Source organism: Rhipicephalus sanguineus, chromosome 5 (genome assembly GCF_013339695.2).
Source record: "Rhipicephalus sanguineus isolate Rsan-2018 chromosome 5, BIME_Rsan_1.4, whole genome shotgun sequence".
Taxonomy (NCBI): Eukaryota; Metazoa; Arthropoda; class Arachnida; order Ixodida; family Ixodidae; genus Rhipicephalus; species Rhipicephalus sanguineus.
In genome coordinates, this window is record NC_051180.1 from 203,527,945 (window position 1) to 203,550,216 (window position 22,272).

Below are 22,272 nucleotides of genomic sequence, written 5' to 3' on the forward strand. Positions count from 1 at the left end.
ACATTGGTATATGTCGTCGTACCCCATACCATAAAACAATAATATAGGGAAGAAAAAAAGAGTGTATTGTAAACAAGAAGCTCTATTGTAAAAGGTAATGTAAATCTGTGACGCGCCGTCATACCGACCACACGAGATAACTTGCCTAAAACCGAGTCGATGTGTACATCCCAAAGCATATTTTGTGTGAAGGTAACGCCCAGTATTTTCACACTACTCACTATTTCGATTGTTTCATGTGCATAAAGAAAGGTGATGTGATCGCAGCTTATCTGCTTAGATTTCGGTCTGAAAATCACGGCGTTTGTCTTTTTTGTATTAATTTGCAGAACGTTTGCTGCTGACCATTCTTGGAGAGCCTTTAGAGCAGTGTTGGCGTTGTTCTGAAGGCTACCAAGGTCAGGTGACGAAAAGAATACGCTAGCGTCGTCAGCGTACATGACGTATTTCGCATCACTGTAGATATTTACCAAGTCATTTATGTAAACTATAAAGAGGAATGGGCCTAGAATACTGCCTTGAGGAATGCCTCTACTGATATGTTTTAAATCTGAGCAGCAATTTTCAACCTGGACGTACTGATGACGATGATCTAGGTAAGACTTCACAAGGTTTAAGCAGTGCCCGCGAATACCGTAAGTTTCAAGTTTTTCAAGCAATATGGAATGACGGATACAATCAAATGCTTTAGTGAAATCTATGTAAAGGCCGAGCACAAGATTCTTGCTTTCAAATTGTGGTAAAATGGATTCTTTTCGTTGTAGTAAGGCTAACTCAGTAGACAGGCGTTTCCTAAAACCAAATTGGGCTGTAGATATAAGATTGTGCTTATCGAAAAATTTAGACAATTGCACATGTATAAGTTTCTCAAGCCCTTTGGATAATACTGGTAATATCGAAATAGGTCTATAATTTTTTATATCGTTTATGTCACTTTTCTTAAAAAGCACAGAAACTCTTGCGATCTGCATCCTCCTGGGAAAGATAGCGCTCGCCAAAGACAGATTAAAAATATAGGTGAGATATGGACAAAGGATATCAATACATACTTGATAAAAGCTAGCACCCAGGAAATTGGTAAAGGCGCTGTGATAAAAGCTTGTCGAGCTTGAATTAACCTAGAAGAATCCGTCGGCGTGCTAGCTGGTGCATGTCTTTTTATATACTAAGTCTGTGCAGCGCAAAGAAACGATGACAAGGGAAGACACATTAACGACATAGACTGGCGCAGACTTCCAACTACATTTATTGAAAAGCACGAAGCCCGTTTTTCTGCATGCGCGCATGTTACCAACAACTCGAGACGCATCATAGGCGACCAAACAGAAGCTGCATTCCCTTGTCAGTTATAAAGGCACTTGGAATACTTACACAGCTGAAACCAGATTTCCTAATGTGAGCTGCCTCTATTATTTATCTTTCTATGGGTGTGTCCAGATAAGATCGAAGACGAGGTCCTGGTCACCATTCCCGATTTTGATGAAACTTGCTGTAGGCCTAGGCATTACACCCAGAACAATGGTTTCGAAGTTAGTCTTGCGAAAAAAAATTTTGTCAGCCTCAAAAAAGTATACAAATTTCGGCCGGAAAAAACACTTTTCCGGCAATTTCGCGATTTCTGAATTTTGAGCGCACCTAGGGCAAAAACGGTGCACTTCTTGGTCACAATATTTATACCTCTCAAAGAACAAGTGAAATACAATCTTATTTGTCTATTATTTTCCTTGTTTGTCGAAGAACTTTTGAAGAAAAAAATCACAAACTTGGCAATTCGCACAAAACACCTATCTTTGAGGAATTTATTGCTGCAAACATTTTAAAGTGAGGATGATAAAAATCAGTACATGTTAACTTTGATACCTTCGCTCTCATTTAAAATACTTTTCGTGGCTTTATCGCACTCCATTTTACTCGATAATTGGGCTGAAACGTAAGTAATTTACCAAAAAGGCCGAAATTTGAAAATAGTTTTCTCAAAAAGGCCATTTAAAATTTTTTTTTTAAAATCCCTCTGGTTGAAGTCAAGGACGTCGTCTATCATTCTGCACAAAAAACGTTCCATTATTTTGGTTGCTGACAAGTTATAATGGCACAAATTCGACCAAGTCAGCCTAGCGGCCGGGTCGTTCGTTATGTGCTGAAACTCGGATATAAGTTGTTCAAAATATTTGTACGTGACATAATCACAAATCAGCAGCTCCACACCAACAAATGCGCAGCCAGGTGTCATGGTTCAGCAAGCTTTGTGTTGCGATCAGCTGCTTGACAAACCCGCAGCAACGGCCGCTCGATGCTGCGGGCGCTCACATTACATGAGTGCCGCTTCGACTGCGGATCAGCTCCGTGTGCGCGCCAAACTACACTCAGAGGACGAACGAGAGAAGGAATGCATCACTCCGAAAGTTAATATCAGTTAAGCGCCAACAAATGCCGTAATATGCAATGAAAACTCTGCCTGCAATTTCGCAGTGAGCGCCTCCAGTAGAGCTCTCATGTGTTGCTTTCTCTCTTCTGATGGCCTAAAGATAATTAGGTTTAAACTATCAGCAATATGGGACACAAAAGCAAGCCATTGACATCTAAAGAAATGCCTCATACGTGCTTCCTATGGTTGAACAACTCAAATTGCAGTTGTTTATCTCGGGCCAGAGCATTTATGTCAGCCGGCTGTGAAAATAAGTGAGTGCAAGTATTTTGCGTCATTAAAGCACAGCTTTTACAATATTGTGTTGTTGTGCGTCCGTACATATAATATTCAACGCAAGCCGAGTGTTTACCACATTTTGCGGCTGCGGGCATAACAGGAGGGGAAAGAAAATACATGAGCGCTCTACTGGAGGCGCTCACTGCGAAACTGAAGGCAGAGTTTTCGTTGCATATTACGACATTTCTTGGCGCTTAACAGATATTAAATTTCGCAGTGATGCATTCCTTCTCTCGTTCGTTCTCTGAGCGTAGTTTGGCGCGCACGCGGAGCTCATCCGCAGTCGAAGCGGCACTCATGTAATGTGAGCGCCCGCAGCATCGAGCGACCGCTGCTGCGTGTTTGTCAAGCGGCTGATCGCATGAAAAAGCTTGCTGAACCATGACACCTGGCTGCGCATATGTTGGTGTGGAGCTGCTGATTTGTGATTATCTCACATACAAGTATTTTGAACAACTTATATCCGAGTTTCAGCACATAAGGAACGACGCGGCCGCTAGGCAAATTTGACCCATTATAACTTGTTAGCAACCAAAATAACGCAACGTTCTTTAATGCAGAAAAATAGATGACGTCCTTGACTTCAATCAGGGGGATTTTTAAAAAAATTAAGAATGGCGTTTTTGAGAAAACTATATTCAAAGTTCGGCGTTTTTGGTAAATCACTTACGTTTCAGCCCAATTATCGAGTAAAATGGAGAGCGATAAATCCACGAAAATAATTTTAAAAAAGAGCGAAGGTACCAAAGTTAATATGTACCGATTTTTATTGCCCTCACTTTAAATTGTTTGCAGCTATAAAATCCTCAAACACAGGTGCTTTGTGCGATTTGCCAAGTTTGTGATTTTTTTCTTCAGAAGTACTCTGACAAACAAGGAAAATAATAAACTCAAAAGATTGTATTTCACTAGTTCTTTAAAGGGAATAAATGTTGTGACCAAGAAGTGCACCCTTATTTTCCTACGTGCGCTCAAAATTCAGAATTCGCGAATATGGCGAAAAAGTGTTTTTCCGGCCTAAATTTGTATATTTTGTTTCAGGCGAACGAAATTTTTTTTCGCAAGACTAACTTCGAAACCATTGTTCTGGGTGTAATGCCTATACCTACAGTAAGTTTCATCAAAATCAGGAATGGTGACCGGGACCTCGTGTTCGATCTTATCTAATACACCCTATATTTTTGCATGCTTGACGAAAGTCGAGTGATCAAAATATGTTGTGCACTTACACTTGCTGCAGTGATCTGCAAGATTTCCGCCTGAATTGACATTGGAAAAATCCTTACATGTTCTGATACTGAAGCAACAGCCGGTCTGGCCAATGTATTCTTTACCGCATTTGAGTCGTATCCTGTATACCACGTGTGTAGACAGTCCGTGTAATGACAATGCTCCTTTGCGCATGATTTCTTCTTTTCCTTGGTCAACAAAGGGCAAATCTGCGTGAGAATTGAAACTTGAGCTAGTTGGTACGGATTCATCATGATTTAAGTAGCGCACTGACGGACGAGGACAGAGAAAAAGAAGGTGCACAACACACCACAACACCACAACAACAAAAAGAAGGTGCACAACAAATCTGCGCTAACTTACGGGAAACACCGCTTTTACGGCATACCTGTTAACAATTTTCCAAAGGGGGCATGCGGGGTTGAAGACTCAACTTTTGAACTGCTGCACTAATTTTAAATAAAATTTCAGGGATGGCTTATATTTCTGTTATTAGAGCATATTCAAAATTTCAGCACCCTAGCAGGAATATAAAAAAAAGCTATAGCTCTTATAATGATCAATCGCGTATGCAAACTAAGGAAAACTATAATTTCAAAAATAATGAAAATGTAACAACTTTTTTTATCAATTGATTCCTTCTAGATGGTATGTAGTGCTGGATAAGGCCAGTCACATATTTTTTATGTCGTTTCTGCAAAAATGCTATTTTTTCTTGTAACTGCATGTCGCACACCTGAAATTTTTGTTGTCTTAGAAAATATTTAGGGATCTAAAGAGTACCTTATCTTGCTCCTGAGAAAATTTTAACCTAGAAAGGACCTTGTAAGCAGCTATTGGCGAAGCAGTCTGGAAATGATAGTTTTCTAACAGGCTTCTTCTCTAAAAGTGCAAACTGAGAAAAATGAGTTGAAAGACTGACAACATGCTTTCTCTCTCGACGGTCACAAAAAGTTAATCAAAGTGGCCTGCTGCATAGGTAATGCCTTCCTCTTCAACACGATGCCGTTCTGTGACAATAGCATCCAATATTCTTCAATTCTTCGCAGCTTTCGAGCTGTGAGTGTTGCTTACAAAACGTGTTGGCCACAAAGCAAACCACCCGCTGATCACAAAGAACTCGCTGGAAATATTACAGATAAGCCGCCGAGTAGCACAGAACCACAGCAGGTGTAACTCAAAATTCAGGCGAAACTAGCAGTGGATGGTCACGTGATATGTTTCCACCAATGCGAGCTTTGGTTCCGGTTTGCCAGCGACTGTGCTGTTGCCGCGCTTAAAAATGTGCCTATTTAATTTATTTGTTTGCCGTCTAGTGTATTCTCTCGAGAAAGCTATTCGTGACTTAAAGGCGCCATAAACAAACGTTCTCACACGGGCATACACTTCGCGGTCGGCTTCTTGCCCGCTTTGCAGCCGCGTCTTGCAGAGGGCGTTTCAGAGACGCTTTCGACAGCAAACGCGCCACCATCTCGTGAAGAAGAGTTCGTTTTATCCTTTCCTGCTGCGCAGACAACAACCGAATTTGGTTAGCGTGTTCTTTAACGAACCAGTAATCCAAAACAACTGAAATTTGAGAATGCATATTTTTTGCGAAAATCGCTTTCTTATAGCCCCGCATCCCCCTTAAAATTATGGGTGAGTCCGTAGATGTACAGAATCACCTGCGGTCTTCGTCGATCTCTTTCTCCTTTTGTTTGTCTGGTTCATTTTCTTTATGCCCTTTAGGACTGGCTCGCACACAATGTAGTGAGAAGTGGAGAACTAAAACACGCAGCGTCTAATCGTTGAAACTGATTATTCTTTTCTTTTACGACGTAGACTTGCCCTTAAGGCATAGTATTTGTTGTGTATATTTGTGTTAAATGTGCGCCGTTAGGCCGGTGTTGTGTATGAAGTGAAGAAGCGTCTTGTGGAATGTGTTGTCATGTATTTATCGGTCATAACTGTTTGTGTCACTGTCGCGAAGACCAGCTTGCAGGAAATGACGGGAGCGTTCCGACTGTAATCCTTGGCATCTCCATATGAGGTGGTATGCATCTGCTTGCATCACTGGAACAGAACAGTACGGGCACGTAGCACCAACTCGTAAATGCGACCAGTTCCATGTTGAGATAACAGCTGGTGTAAGGGCCACCCCTGCCCGAAGCCTCCTAAGCACGACTTCCTCCGCCCTACTAAGGTGAAAGGGGAGAGAGCAGACACACGGTGGGATAAGAGCGCGTGTATCCTGCCGGAGAACATTTTTACGGGCACGAAGTGTATTGAGGGGTTGAGGTGGAAACTGATTATTCAGACTAACTGAAGTGGTCGTGTGCCAGTTTTTCGCTAGTGCGAATTTCATACACGGCACCACATGCCCCTTTTAGCAAGTTCAGTGTGCGCACTGTCATAAGGCAGAATGCTCTTCTTCGTCCTCGGATTATATATAAATAGCAACATGGCCATTGGAACATTAGCTTAAAATCTAAAAATTGTATGCTGTTGTTACATAGCCTTTTACAGGTAAGGTTAGCCTACGTGATTCAATAGTGAAAGCGCTAATGATCATCCCGATGACATTATCGAAATCGGTGGTACTCAAATCGGGTAAAACTACTTGGTAGTCATCTACATAATTACTTCTTAGCCAGCAACCCGAGCATTTGCACGCCTCTCAACTGAGGCTAAGAATATTTTGCAAAGTATCGGTGCATCTGAGGACCCTATGCATTATGGCCCCAGGGCAGGCGGTCGGCCTTAGCCCTCATATAGAACAGGGTGGCAACAGAGACATCTCTACTGCTGCCGGGTCCGGGCCAGGCTCATGTGTTTCGCAGCCGCCCCGAGCCACGCGCCGCAAGCCTTTCCCAATTTTTTTACTGGGCCGCCGGCAGCGTTCCCTACAACGTATACCGCGTTCCTACACGTGATGTTCTCCTTTAAAACTGATGGCGGTTGACTGGAAGTAAAAAATCACACCATCTCCCACTAAAGCGAATCATGTGGGGATGCGAAGCAGCGCATGGGTCGACCTAAAGTTCCGTTCACGACGGGCACCTTGCCCGATGTCAACGCCTCCTTGCAAGTGGAGCACACCATGAATTCACTGTAGTTGCTGTTGCTGTTACTCATCCCGAACTCTTGTTGGAGCCCGCCACGGGGTTTCATGGCGCGTCTGCAGAATCTCGTTCCCCGACGCCATCATGTGATTGCTGAGATAGTGTAAGGGGGAGAGACCACAGCGTCTTAACCAGCCCCTTACGCCAAGCTAGGACAGCATACGGCAGCCCGGGCCCCTAAAGTGCTCGGCACGTATCATCTTCAAGGCGGTCGAAGAACATGATGAATAAGACGTCTCCTTGACGCGAGCGCGCGCTCAATATTTACAGATGACTATGTTAGGTGGTAGAAAGCGGACGGTCACCAATGGACGGACACAGCCCCGAGCAAAAGCTGCTTCGCATAAAAATTATAAAAGTTCTAAGAAGTTTCCGCTGTTTCAACCGGTGGAGTTCTAGAAGCTGTGCTGCCCCGAATGTCCGATGCACTCACGTACAGCACTGAAGAGGCCTTGATGCGGTATGGAGTAGAATAGCTTCCTGAAATCTAGCAAAATGCTGAACGGGAGGCATCCAGTCTCCAGCAGTTCACTTGAGCCTATTATCATGAAAGGGTGACTGAAGGCAATACATTTGAAAGGGCGTTGAAGGTGGACACTCATCTGGTGCTACCAGGTGCCCTTCTTGAAAACAGTCGCCCTGAGAGGACACTCGGCCTTGCGAGTTTTGGCTCACGGCAGGTTATATAATGAAGCATATAACTGACAAAGAGACGCAGTTTTTGTTTTGTCACCCATGATGCGTCTCGGGTTGTTGGTAACATACGCACATACATGAAAGCTGGCTTCGTGCTTTTCAATAAACGTAGTTGGAAGTCAGCGCCAGTCTGTGTAACTTATGTAACTTCCCGTGTCTTTGTTTCCTTGCTTCCTCCATCCTTGCTTGTTTCCTTGCTTCCTCCATTTTCCATTGTAAGGCGTTTATTAGCGGGCACTCGGCGACGATATACGACAGCGGTAGTCAAGGCGGCGCCGATTCTCAGCACGAGGGGCGTGCCCTCAGAGAAGAGGACGACCCACTAGAAGGCGCTCGAGAGAACGACCTATTACTGAGTTCAAACGCTTCGCTACAATTACCCCGGGTACCAAAAGGGAGCCGCCTGGCGACCTAGCACTTTGTCACTATGAGCGGGTCATGTTAGGGCTTCAGGCGCTCCATGTTGACAATGACTCGCCCTCAACGGCGCATGTCCGAAGATGGTTCGATGGGTTCCATCCTTTAGTTGACGTGCGTTCAATGACACGGTATTTGGGCAGCAGATTGGAAGAGAGGCCAGTTGCAGTAGTAGGGACCGAGAGCCATACGAGCGCTCCAGGGAGAAACGTGGGCGCAGAAGTGGTGGTGTCACCGCGAATGCTCTTCTGGCACTCTTGGTAAAGGTCTTGGAGAGCTCGCAACACTCCTCAGCAAGTCTGGCTGTGGCAGAAATAGGCGCACATTTAGATCGATCCGGCTTGTAGGGAAGGATTGTGTCGATTGTGTGCGACGGATGCCTGCCGTACAATAAAAAGGGTGAGAAACCAGTAGTGCTCTGAGGGGCGGTATTGTAGGCGTACGTGACGAAGGGCAGAATGGCATACGAATCTGTGAGGTCGGCGGCGACGTACATCGAGAGCACGTCGTCGAGCGTGCGGTTAAAGCGTTCGGCTGGCAAGCAGTACTTTTGCGGTGAACAACGTTGCACTCATTGAGAATGGCTTCGACGATTTCCGACAAGAAGACACGGCCTCGATCGCTGAGCAGCTCCTGGGGTATACCGTGACGCAGCATGAATCTGTGGAGCAGGAAGGAGGCCACGTCGCGCGCTGTAGCCGCCGGGAGGGCGGCAGTTTCAGCGTATCGCGTGAGGTGGTCGACGGGGACGATGGCCCAGCGGTTGGCAGCGGACGTCAAGGAAAGTGGCCCATACAAATCGATGCCAACGCGCCCAAACGGTCGGCCAGGGCAAGGTAGAGGTTGCAGACCTGCCGGCGACAGGTTAGTTGAAGTTTTGCGGCGCTGACAGTCGATGCATGAGCGAACGAACTTCTGCACGTAGCGGTACATCCCTCGTCAAAAGTACCGTTGGTGAATGCGTTGGTAGGTTTGCGATGCCCCATAGTGTGCAAACTGCGGATCAAAGTGGAACGACCCGCATATGTCAGAACGCAGACTGCGGGGTATTACTAGTAGCCACTGGCGGCCCTCGCCGTTGTAATTGCGTCGGTGCAGCAGGTTGTCGCGAACGGCGAAATGGTGGGCTTGACCACGGTGTAAGATATATACTCTTTAGGTGAGGACACTCGCGAGACGCGATCGACCAGATAAAGTAACGACGCCGAGAGCCCGTCAGACACGTCGGACCGCTGACGGCAGCGGATGCCTACCGGCGGGATGATGCAACTTCTACACAAAAACGCGTTCCCGTAGCAACTGGCGCTTCGCGGGAAATCTGAATTTCCTAGTCAGCGAACGCGGCTACGGCACGCCAGCTACTCCAAGTTCGAAACGCATACCGCGTTTTTCACGAGCGAAAAACAAGACATGCAGCGGACGCCGGCGTTGCCGCCGACTGCGTCGGTTGCTATAGCAACGGTGCAGAAAGCATTTTCTCTCTTTAGGTTGCGTCTTCCCGCCGCTAGATACCCGCTGCGGTCACCGCACCAACAGACGCGCGCCGTTGTTACTTTATCTGGTCGATCGCGCTCTGCATGCAAGCCGAGAAGTGTCCACAGCTAAAGAGTATATATCTTACACCGTGGGCTTGACGACGGAACGCGCGAGTGGATGGTGTGGCCAATGGATCTGTCAGCAAGCCTATCAGTAAGGCAATGCATTGATCCTTGCGCTGTTCGGTAGCGATGGTGTGAATTTCGATGGCAGAAACGACAAGTGAGACACTGAGCTGCGGGCGTTGTGGTCAGGCAAGGGAGAGCGCGACAGGGCGTCGGCGCCAGCATGCTGGCGTCCGTTGCGGTACAGCACGCGGAGGTCGTAGTCTTGCAGAAGTGCCCAACGGGCGAGACGAGCCAAGCGGGAGGGGGGGGGGCGGGTTGGCACACCGGGCCCATGCCCCCCTCCCTGAAGCTTTTTTAGATGCGAAGTATCTTAAGGCGGAGCTCAATCCGGTGGTGGTGGTGTGCGGCGTGACCACCCTTACTGCGCATGCGCATACCCTCTCCACACACACCCCTCTCCACTCACCTCTCCCTATTACCCTCTCCACTCTCCCTCTCCCCTTCCACTCTCCACTTTCCCTCTCCACTTCCCCTATCCCCTCCCCCTTTCCACTCTTCCTCTGAAACGCGGGCTAGACATGCCGAAATTCTCTCCTGCGCAACGCCGTGATGAGCTCGAGCGCATGCGCGTCCCCTCCCCTTCTCTCTCCTCTCCTACGCTGCCCCCCTCTCGCTCGCCTGTCGACCGCGTTCCCCGCTCGCCCTTTGAGAATTAACGGCCAGGCTAGGTGGAAGATACGACGCGCGTAGCGTCCCTCTTCGCGTTCCACGACGCGAGGTCGGTAGCATGCCCAACAAACGCCAACGGAACGCGATCGTGCAAGTTCTCCGGCTTCGCATCGCCTCATGGTCCCCTTTAGCGGGAGATGGTGTAATTTTTTAACAGGAAAGTGTTTTATGCCGGGGTCCACCAAGTACATCCGTCACGGATATGACGTTGATAAAATGGATGCCAACGGGTGAGAAAGAAAAAAACCAAGAAAAAGATACCCCGCTGGGAATCGAACCCACGACGTTGCGGCCGCGACGGCAAGCGCCCGACCCCCTACCGAGTAAGCTAACTCGGGAGATGCTAGACACGGCGCGAACGCGCCTTATGTCTTTCACACATTCTCTTTCGCGGTGGGCGGAGCGGGGCGGTGCCGCCGTCTGTGAGGTGTGAAAAGAAGTAATGCTTCACGATCGACACTTACTAGTGCTTACTCCGAGATTGCAACGCGATATCGGAGGTAATGGTTAAAGCGTCCCGATACCAGAGAGGTAGACTGGCCGCGCTGGCGTCGCCGAGGCACCCTTGACGCAGTTACGTTCTTTGCCTTTGGCTTCGTGTTAGCGTGCGTCGGCTCATCGGAGTAATGCAGCTTCCACGTGCACCAACGGGATTTCTCCGCGGTCCGACTGCTTCAATTGCGAGAACACCGACTAACAAAACTGCTGCAATATGCGTTGCAGAAAGGACGCGATTTCGACGGGCGAATGTCGTGCCTTGGTGGAGCGAGAGCCGCGCCTGCGAGATAGAGGCCAGCGGGACGCACGCGTTTGTGGCTCAGGCTACGAACCTCTACCTCCCGTGTTGCTGAAGCGCAGTGTGTGGTAGTGCATGCATGAGCGCAGGCGTCGGTCACCCATCGCTAGAAAGCGCACACCGTGTCGTTTCTCTCCTTAATTGACGACGCTTTGAAGAAGCGCATACCGGGTACGAGTGTTGATTATGAGCTTGTGATATCATCCTTACGCGGGATTCACGATTCGCTGTGTCCAAATATATGTTCACAACGTCAGCTACCATAACGGTTTAATAATGATGATGGGCGTTAGTCGTCGCGATAGAGACATGCTGTCAACATGGGTGCATCCACGTCAAACGGTGCTCTAGCTGCCAAACACGAATAGACATTGTACAAGCTCTCATATACCACTACACAATAAGCACTACTTCTGTGAAGACACTTTTCACTTTCGTGTTATACCGATTGCTATGACGGAGGGATCAGCCATGTTTTTTTTCTATGACATAGGGAGCCCAAAATGACACTGGACCACATCTGCCTGCCCGGCCCCCCCCTTCAAATCAAGGAGGTGCCCCCCCCCCCCGAAAAAAATTGTGCCCTCGACCCTGTTTAATGACGACAACGAGCACAGTTCATGGTGGTCGGTGACGACATCAAATGGACGACCTTACAATCAAGGTCGGAACTTCGTAAGGGCTCAGATGGTTGCCAGGCATTCTTTCTCCGTAACGGTGTTGTTGGTCTCGGCTTTAGTAAGCGTACGACTTGCATATGCCACGTCCCAGGTTTGCGCTGCGCAAGGACAGCGCCGGGGACATCGAAACAGGGCCGAAGTTGTTGTGAAGGCACATCACTCTCCACCAAATTGTAAAGACGTTTATTAGCGGGCACTCGGCGACGATATACGACAGCGACAGTCAAGCCGGCGCCGACTCTCAGCACGAGGGGCGCGCTCTCAGAGAAGAGGACGACCCACTAGAAGGCCCTCGAGAGAACGACCCACTACTGAGTTCAAACGCTTCGCTACACAAGATTTAATAACCATTTTGCGACAAACCGTATGCATCCCACAGAAAGCTGGCATCTCGCGCGCACTCCATGCGGTATAGATTTGAACTTCATAGCTTTCGAGAGCTCGTTTCGCGGAAATCGCGGTGTCGGCGCGGTTGCTTGTGAGGGAAAAATCAGCGTTGTCGATAAGCGAAAATTCGAGATAGACGTAAATAAATAAAATGTTCGGTTGTTGTTTGAATCGAACGCACGACTTCTTCATGGCAAGCAGGTGTTCTACCGCAGAGCCACCCTCGCGCTTCAAACTGTTCCGAAAAAAAAAAAAACCTGTAATACTATCACGTACTGCGAGGAGCACATCTCATATTGCGTGGCAGAATTGCACCAGGCATCAAACCATGTGAATTCCGCAACGATTGGTTGATTTTAGCCAAGCATTTTAAAAATTGCGACTTAAAGGACCCCTGACACCAAAAGTGAAACCTCGAGATGTTTGTGTCGTTTGATTGCCTTGCATACGTGGCCACCTCTGGCCGATTATTAGTCGCGAACGTTGCCTCTTAGGCGTTTTAATTTGGTTTTAAAGGGACACTAAATAGCAAAACGATTTTTCTCGTATTAGTAAAGTAGCCTTCCACGATACCAAAAACACCACGCTTGCTGCGAGAAGACGCTTAATAAGCGAGAAAACGCGCGAAAAGAAAATACAGGTGGCGACGCCACCTTGGAATTCCCGCACCATTTGCCGTGATGTCACATATTTTTGACGGCGCCTGCTTGGGCCTACGTAGTTTCTAATCGGTTAAATTGAAGTACATTGTCCTCTGATAGGGTCAGAGACTTGACATAACGAGTTTGTGGAAATTTCGTCGAGCCAATGGCGCCAAAATACGTTAAATGCTCTTTGAAATCTTTTACGTCACGAATTACAAAGTCCGGCGCGAAATTTAAAAATGAAACTTTGAACTTGCTTTTCTCCTCTAATAATAAACCTATGGTGGTGAAATAAACTGCACAAGAGTTCTCCGAGCACACTGTATCAATATAAACCAATTCATTGTTTCTCTTTAGTGTCCCTTTAAAGTAAACATGAGTGCTCATCTTAGTTGAGAGCACCTCGTGACATCGCTTCTAGTGTGACGTAAACGAAGGCCCCTTGTCACATTCCACAAGAAAAGTGAGTATTGTAGACGTCGCAGGACATTTGTGGGGCACAGACAAAACCACGACTGGTACCCGACGTGGTCTATTGTTCCTCGCCCCTCTCGCTGTGCTCTCGAGGTGACTGTAACTGCTTACATCAGGAATGCTTCTCTTTTTCCTGAGGGAACGCGCTCTCAACACGCTTAACTCATACCGAAGAACCCACATCATTTCATTATTCATCGCGCCTGGGGCCCCGATTTGAAGACTGCGCTGTCAGCGTCACCAAAGCTTGAGCGCACGTGGTCTCGGACGCTCCTCCGCTGTGGGGCGCTAGTTTCTTACGATTTTAGGCGGGCGCTCCGTAGTGACGCTCACATTGGTCACAATTAACGTCGCTTGCACTAATTATACGAAACGTTGGAGCATTTACGATTCTATATCGGAATTACCAGAAACACGGCTACAAATTACAGTAAAGAAGTCACAAACAAAAAATCTCGATGTCAGGGATCCTTCAATGAAATCAAAGACATGATTTGCCGTCATGCGGCGCTCGTTATTTTGTGTATATGAAACAAGGAAACAAGGAAGCTACATGAAACAAGGAAGCTTTTTTTTTCTTTTTTTTTTTTTTCTTCGAGCCTGGTGGCAGACATGTCACCGCCCCGTTTTAAAGGGGACGCTCATAGCATCCATCCATCCATCCATATACATTCCGCCTAATTAGGTAATTAAGTAAGATCAATTGTGCACAATTTTGAATATTCACTTGAGAGGGCCAAGTCCTTTTCGTTTCTTTGTAGAGGGCATTCCAAAGCGACTGACCCAACTTTTGGAGGCAAAGTACATGCTGCGTGACGATTTTTTCCCACGTTAACAGGAAGCCTGCGAAATATGAAGTAAAACCACATGACTGCGCTCATGCACTACCCTACCGCGGCGCTCTGAACCATGCTTCGAGTAAAACAACCCGCGTGCGGATCGTCTCCCATTCGCTCATCGGGGACGACAGCGCTTCCTTGTTAAGTGCGATCGTCAAAAATATTGACGCACATTCAAGCCGACACCTAGAGCTGCGTCCGCACATTTCGCCAAGGCCCGACCACGCTGTCGGGCCTTGGCGAAATCGGTTTTCTTAACGGTTTTCTTGTCTTATCGGTTTTCGAAGTGAATGTACACACGCTGAATGTACATACAATGCTTCAGATTTCGAAAACCGATAAGACACCTACAACTGGATTTGAGCCATGCGACCAGGCTCGCTGCAAGGTTCGCAAACACATACAGGCAACGTTGCTGAAAGCACACATTCCAATTTCAAGTACTCTATTTACTAAAACATTAACTGTGACAACTATAATGCAGTCTTCCATCTCGGGTTCGGAGTATGCAGTATTCAATACATAGGGCAGACAGACACAGCCTTCCGCACCCGCTTTAATAACCATCGTTCACATGTTAATTCACTTCCGCATCTGCCTTTGTCTCAACATATAAACTTGGAAAACCACCCATCTGATTCCATCAAGGTTACACTCTTACAAAGCGGTTTCTCCGGTACAGGGAGCGTTAACAGCGCGAATCATATATGATTTATAAGTTTAATACAATGAAGGCTGGACTAAATATCAGTGCGATCAAATTGTCTTCAATTCGTGCTCTGGAAGATTAAAGATAATAATAATCTTAACCGAAGCTCTCCCTCTTTTTTTTCGTTTTTTATTTCCGGATATCGCCAGGAGCACGCTTTCGGGCATGCAACATCCTCACGCGAATTCGGTGAGAGGAAAAGAGAGGGGGCATCTTTCAAAGAATTCTCCCCACAATGAAACCACTCTGACACTCGAACGACAATCCCCCGGCAATAATTTGAAGGGTATTTTCTGCCGAAACATTATCCTGTGCCACAGGTCGTGGCTGCCTGGTTTGCATGAATGTACCTATCCTCTACACTTTTTCTGGACTTGTGTTAAGCTTTTTGAGTTGACCTCTTTTTTAAGCGCGTATCACTTCTTATGAAGCTTCATCCCCTCACTAGGCTTCACGAGCAGCTGTGTTTGTGTGGGGTGGGGTGGGGGGGGGTAGAGCCGAAGACGTGAGGCGTGACAATGGACTAAAAGAACGTACTCACTTATCGTGTCCAAGCTTCAGGAACAAGTGATGAGGGGAGAGCCGGAAAAGTGGAGCTCGACAACGGACGACGACAGGAATGTACTCCATGTGTCCACCTGGACGATCTATGAAAATCTACACATTTTTCTTTTGTTGTCCTTTTGCTCTTTTTCTTTTTTTTCAGGAAGCACTTGTTCTTATGTGTAATTATGTCCACGTGGTTTGTTCGCGACTCTGTTTTCTTTTTCCAAAAAAAAAATTCTTTTTGCTTTTTTTACTTCCCTTTTCTTACTTTTTTTTCTCTCTCTCGGCTCGGAGGACGACCACATAAAACGCATCGAAGCCTGGTAAGTTTCGTCTTGATGCAGATCGGTCTCTGATGGAAACGTCGACAAATAAGCAGCTTTATTACGATAGGAATTACATGGACAGTCTCGGCTGGTTTTTGCCGTCGGCGTCGCCGGCGTCATGCACCGTATACATGTATAAGTCCCGAAGAAAAATATTTCAGAAAAATGCTTCCGAAGCGCGGAATGGAACCAGCGACCTCTCGCTCCACAGCGAGTGGGACTAACCACTACGCCAAAAAACGCAGATCCTTCAGGTAGCTAACGGCGAGCGTTATATACACACCCTTTACCGCAGTACTCAGAGACGGCATGCGCTTATAAGCGTTTCTTCATTACCAGCGAGATGGCGCAAGGAGCGCAACGGGCGCATTTAAAAGTCGTCGGGCAGCTCGTGCGCTTCTAATATTTGCGCAGGCAGAACCTAGCCCTTCCACTGTTTGCTCGCGCGGTAGTTGCTGCCGGGGGGCATATGTTTCTGCAGCGTAGCATCGTGGCAGTACTCAGAGACGGCAGGCGCTTATAAGCGTTTCTTCATTACCAGCGAGATGGCTCGAGGAGTGCAACGGGCGCATTTAAAGGTTGTCGGCCAGCTCGTTCGCTTCTTCTAATATTTGCGCAGGGAGAACGTTGCCCTTCTACTGTTTTCTCGCGCGGTAGTTGCGGCCGGGGGTGTTTCTGCAGCGTAGCAGCGCGTCTATTACGGGCCACTTTTCTTGCAATCGCATTCATTGCTTCGGCCTTGCGGCGAAACCGTGCTTTTTGTTGACGCGTATACCTTTCTCCTATATATATATATATATATATATATATATATATATATATATATATATATATGTGTGTGTGTGTGTGTGTGTGTGTGTCAAGCGCCGCCTAGATTATAAGGTGGTGAGCTAGTTGCGTTGGAACAGTTTAATGACGATCGCTTTAAGCGCATTGCAAAAACGGCGCACAAGAGCCAGCTTCTTGTGCCTGGCTGCTCTGTGCACTAATCGCCACCATGAATACCGCGAAGAGAGGATTATGTGCACATTAAGCAATGCTGAGAGCTGTACTAGATGAACGGCAATACGGCGTTATCTTGGGCTAGTTGGAGCATAACAAAGGAACTGGGTAAGAGCATAAGGACGCCGCAGCCCAACAAGCCCAGAGCACTACATTACAGACAGGCGCTCGTTAGTGCCGTCCTTGCTTTGTTACCCACTCCTAATAAACACTAGGAGTGGGTAACACAAGTTGCGTGCATGCTGGTAACATGTAGCTAACATGCTGAGACGTCGCATTTAGGAGAAAAATGTTTGCAGGGCTCCGTGTCATCAAGGAGCTGGCATCGCAGATCAAGTCCGAGGAATCGAGCAACAGCCACTGTGCCACGGACCTGTCTTCGCCACCGCCTCGGCCACGCGGAAGACCTCCCAGGCTGGACCGGGGCGACTACGTGGGAACGTCCCGGGTGGTCCGGGGGGCTCCTCCGCCCCACCCGTCCATGCAGAATGGCCACGACCGACCAGGAAGCAATGGACTCGACCTGCACCACCCAAACGGTTTGGCGCCGCCCGCCGTGGATGACGCAACGGACGCGGAAAACAGCCTGAACGCGCTGCTCGCTCTCTCCCAGAAGAGCTTGATGAAACAAGAGCCAGCGTCGCCGGCGACCATCAAGATGGACTAAAGAAACACGCAATACACGACGAGCCCGAGTGCCACATCTGTGGCATTCATTTGATGGAAGGCTAGAAATCAATTTTGTCTGGTACTATACGCCGTTGTGTCTCCTCAGTGTGCTCGCTGCGGGCACGCTGACGTGGACGCCCGCTTGCACCTATCTGGATTGGTAATGCGGCTGTGCATGTCCTCCGTCCTTATTCGGTCTTCGGTCTGTCCTTAAGGAAAATTCACGCTGTGTGAGTAGAAGCTTTCGTCAGTCTGTTTATCAAGGAAGCTCACAATTGACTACCTGGGAGATGGTTGCCTGTACTGGGAAGCAAGCAACCGCGCGCACTAATGTCGTCACTTGCAGAGTTGATGCACATCTGTAACGCGAATCCGCAGAGGGGTATTCTTGCCAGTTTGTGGCCTCACAGCTGACCTTGTATTACGTTCTGTAAAATTGATGCGATTTCTTTGTTTTCGTTAAAGAGTCCCAACATTTTCCTACTTGCGCACTGTCCTATGTTTTCTCTGGCCAAAATTGGGCCGCCTTCGAAGGTGTTGCGGGGACAAGAGCGGTGAATTCTAGAGCGTAGTTTGGACACGTTCGCATCCTTGTTCCAATATCAGAGTCGGGCAACCTACGGCTTGAGGATCACTGACAGCATCGAAGGCGTGCGGCCCACTCCCGTATCTCCATTAAGTGGCGTCTGATTTATTGCAAGTAGACGCGTTTGATGGCCAGAGCATCCCTCGCGAACCGTGCCTGTTCTGTAAGTGGGGGCCAGGGGAGCACACTTGCGAAATCAACATTCTGGCTGTAGTGCCGCGTTTACTGTCTATGTAAGCTATACTTCACCACTATGGCTGCTTTTCCAGCTGGGCACAAATCTTACTACAAATGGCGACATTCGCCAAACAACAATTCCCGCAGTACCGGTGGCTTGGTTACGCTCCCTGAATGCTTACTGTTCGGTGCATTCTACACAGCTCTCTTAAGAGGCGATAGAGGTGGACCCAGGCTGAAATGACAGTATTTAGGAATATCACAGCTGGTGTCACGCGCAGTTTTATGGTCAGCAAGCGCCATGTTCCACAAGTTAGGTTTTAGAAGTGTGTCGATGATGGCAGAGTTATTCAAGTGGCCATTGCAGCGGTATTCCTGACTTAGCAGGCGTTGTAATCAGCCCATATGGTGCCTGTTTTAAGATGTGAATTCACAGAAGGGACAAAAATGAACAAATATATAGGATCATACTTATCCTTCATTTTCGATCATCCTCCAGTTACATCACAGCGCCTTCCAGACAAATGTGTTGTCTGGTAACGGCAAGCCAAGAAATAACGAATTGCTGGATTTCGCTATCCGCTGATGTAAGAAAAGTTGGTATTTATATATTTTGTAATTTACTTAGTTGATCATGGTGAATGTGTAATAAATAGCTGACCGTTTGAGTAAAGACTCCTGCTTACGCATAATCTCGTGTGTGCCCGTTGCAAACGTCATAAATAATCCAATGCTGCTTTGTGTGGTCACATTATTTTGCGTTTGCACGATAACTCAGCGTCCTTGCTTAGGCGTCCATCACTCGCATTCGATCATTGTCTTATGACGGAGGCATTTCTATCGCCGTTTGTTTGTTTGTTTGATTTTTTTTCGACTCATAGCTAAGAGGTGCAGACTGTGCTCTTTTTTTTTATTGGCGCCAGTATGCCCTACGGCATAAGTTAAATAAAAATAAAGGGTTCCGTTTCGCGGATAAAGGCCAGGAGCGGTCGATGCAAAGGCCCGTACGTCCAGCTTGTTAAGTCAGGTGGTCGACCGCGGTGGTAGTCAAGGCCTCGCAGGTGGCGAGTGCGAGCCTTTTGAAGGCCTGGACAGGCCCCAAGCAGGAGATCGATCGTTGTCACTGTTGTTGGGGCAACGCAAAAGGGGCATGTCTTTAGGGGAGGCTGTGCACCGGATGTCCATGCAACCCGGATGGCAGGAGTCAACGCTTGAATCATTCGGTTTGGTCCTCATGAGAAAGTTGTTTGTTGGTGCCACCTTTCAGTGGTATACTTACACAAAAGAGGGCTGATGATGTATTCCGGTATTCTTAGCACTTCCCCCTTTCACAATTTCCCGGTGATTTATGCATGAAGAACGGCGCATAAATATTTGCCGCTTAGATAGAAAGTTGGACTTGAGGAAGAGACAAAGTCCAGACATAGGAGGCAGCGATGCCTAGCCGCTTTTAGCGTTCGCATTGCAGTAGGATATGCTTTCGCAGTCATTTCATGCAGCGCAGACCGACACGTGATGGGCCTGCGGGTCCTGTGACACTTTTGCAGAATTTCAGGAATCGTGGGCCACTCCATTAGATATCATAACTGTAGCACTGTCCTGACGCTGGTAGCGGTAGTTTATTAAAATATGGCATACTAATTTGAATACATTTTTTAAGTATCTCAAAGCAGCTTGGTGAGTTACGCTGGTGTGTTGCGATGAAGTTTGACGGATGGCTGAAGAGGCAACGTTCAACTATCCTGCACTTTGTACTTGAAATTTTGACGTCGAAGTAGCTCACGTTGAAAAGCAGAGAAGTGAAACACTCAGTGTTGGTTGCAGCTTTCACTTATAAGGACGCTCCTGCTTCATACCGAAGTTTAAAATCAGTGCGATACACATAAAACAGCGCACAACGTTTTGGCAGCACCAATGACGGGTGACAGAATACAAAATTGTTTATCTTGAAGAAAGAGTTTCATATTGCAGAAACATTCGACGGCTTGTTATCGAGTATCTGCCTGGCAGTCCAGTAAAGGAATGGACGATTTCTCAGACACGCAAGTTTTATTTTAGTTTACTTTGCAAAAGGAAAACGTGGTTAGTTCAGCCGCGTTCGCATGCTTGTGCTTGGTAATAATTATTGTTTTGATCAATGAATATTTTGAACCGTATGTAGAGTCATGCGCTGAACGAAGCGAAGTGAGCATTCCTCCCAATATATTGTAGTGCCTATGCATGCACTGACACCGACTGCCATTCTTCCCGATGTAATATGTTCAACAAAAGAAAGGGATTACATTTACGATGCACCAGTACAAAATGGTTGCTCTGAAAATGCTGTGAGACAGATGCACTGTAGTGCTTTGATGAGACGTCTGGTGAGAAATTACGTTAGTCATGCAACTGTTATTCTCTCAGTAATTGTGGAAGCGCTAGGCGTTGCCGTCTTGAAATCTTATTCCCGGTTCGCAAAATACCGCGTCTCGTGTGCAACATCTGCAGAGCGTCTGTTGTGCATCGCGTCGCATTGGAATCTGTGAATAGCGGAACTTGTCGCGCATCCCGTGCTGGCTTTAAAATCAAATTAGTGCTCATTTTGTACAGCAGTGTGAGTTTACTGTGGCGCAACCTCTTAAGAAAACATTGTTTTCCCAGTGTAATCGTTGACAACATTCGTTGGCAGGAAATTGCGTCTTTCAATGGACAATTATACCCCAATTCAATTTTATTATCTTTGTGCTAAAATTAGTTAGCGTGTCAGCTCTCATTTCTGGAGATACTTACTTGCTAACTTACCTACAAGTCAGCTAATGCGTTGAAATCGGCTTGTTCGTGCATCTTTAATGGCCGGTGTTTCGAGCGCGAGGAACCACAAGGGCGACACACTCACGCTTTCGGGAATTTTGTTGAAGCTATTTCCTCCCAGATGCTGGCAAACAGTGTACTAGTGAGTCATGCATGGTATCTGGAGAATCGCTGATTTAGAAACCGGTGGCATGAGAGTCGTAATATAAGAACCGCTTCTTCGGTATGCGTAGCGCACCCTCAAAGTCAGCGCCCTCGTCCTTGAGATCGTTTGGTGCAAACTAGCGAATCCTTTTGCACCAAAATATGAAAGCCAATACACATTTGTGCATTTACAAGTTTCTACGTTTCCTGAACTGCCTGTAATATTTCTTTCTGTTGATAAGCGGCATAAATGCGCTATAACAGCTCTTTCAAAGTCACTGGAGAAATAACAGCTACAGATGAAGCCAAAGAATTGCCTATCTCCAATAGCAACGCAGGGCTGCTTCGCTCAGAATTGTGTTTGCTTCGGATGGTTTTTATACTTGTTTCTGGTATCCTCAGGGTACAGTGTGTACGCTGTAGAGGGGAGAGGACGAAGTTTTATGCGATAACAACATAAATATAGCAGTACTTGTAGCAAATCGCTGTGCAGGGAAGAACGCTAATTAATAGTAAATTGATTCACAGAGATTACAAATTATTACAAACACTCAGTACAGTGCGTAATAAGGATTAAATATACAAAGAGTACAGGGAATGTCGTCTAAAAGGCACGCAGTTATACTGGTTGATAGCGTTCACTAGTTCATGTTGATTAGTGCATTATTAACACGAGCACAGTTGGCGAAATAATGATACATATAGATTGTTCGAATCGATTAAAGCACTAAGAAGGATTGATTGCGAACTTGCTAAGCTGTTATGACGGGGGACGTTAACTTTATGCACGTGATCATGACGAGCTGAACAGTATGGCGCAGGGTGAGTTCGATGAAATGCCTTGTGGTGATGGAGTTTATGAAAAACAAAAATGAAATGCGTGATTTCTGCAAAGAGATAACAAGGGTATCCGAAGGGCACTTGTAATCACTGTAACACTACCAGTTCGATGATAATAAGCCAGAGTGAAACGAACAGAGGGATGTTGTCCTAATTCTATTATTAGTTAATGTGGCTTGATG

The 22,272-nt window shown here is 47.0% G+C and overlaps 1 protein-coding gene across 1 annotated transcript in view; it reads left to right on the top strand.

The window, feature by feature from the left end:
- Positions 1 to 19,008, top strand: part of LOC119395187 (uncharacterized) — a 123,239-nt gene extending 104,231 nt beyond the window's left edge. Inside the window, exon 4 of the mRNA XM_037662465.2 lies at positions 17,184 to 19,008. Coding sequence (XP_037518393.2) covers positions 17,184 to 17,551 — 368 coding nt within the window. The 3' untranslated portion in view covers positions 17,552 to 19,008. The remainder of the gene's footprint in view (positions 1 to 17,183) is intronic.
- The last annotated feature ends 3,264 nt before the right edge of the window (positions 19,009 to 22,272 follow it).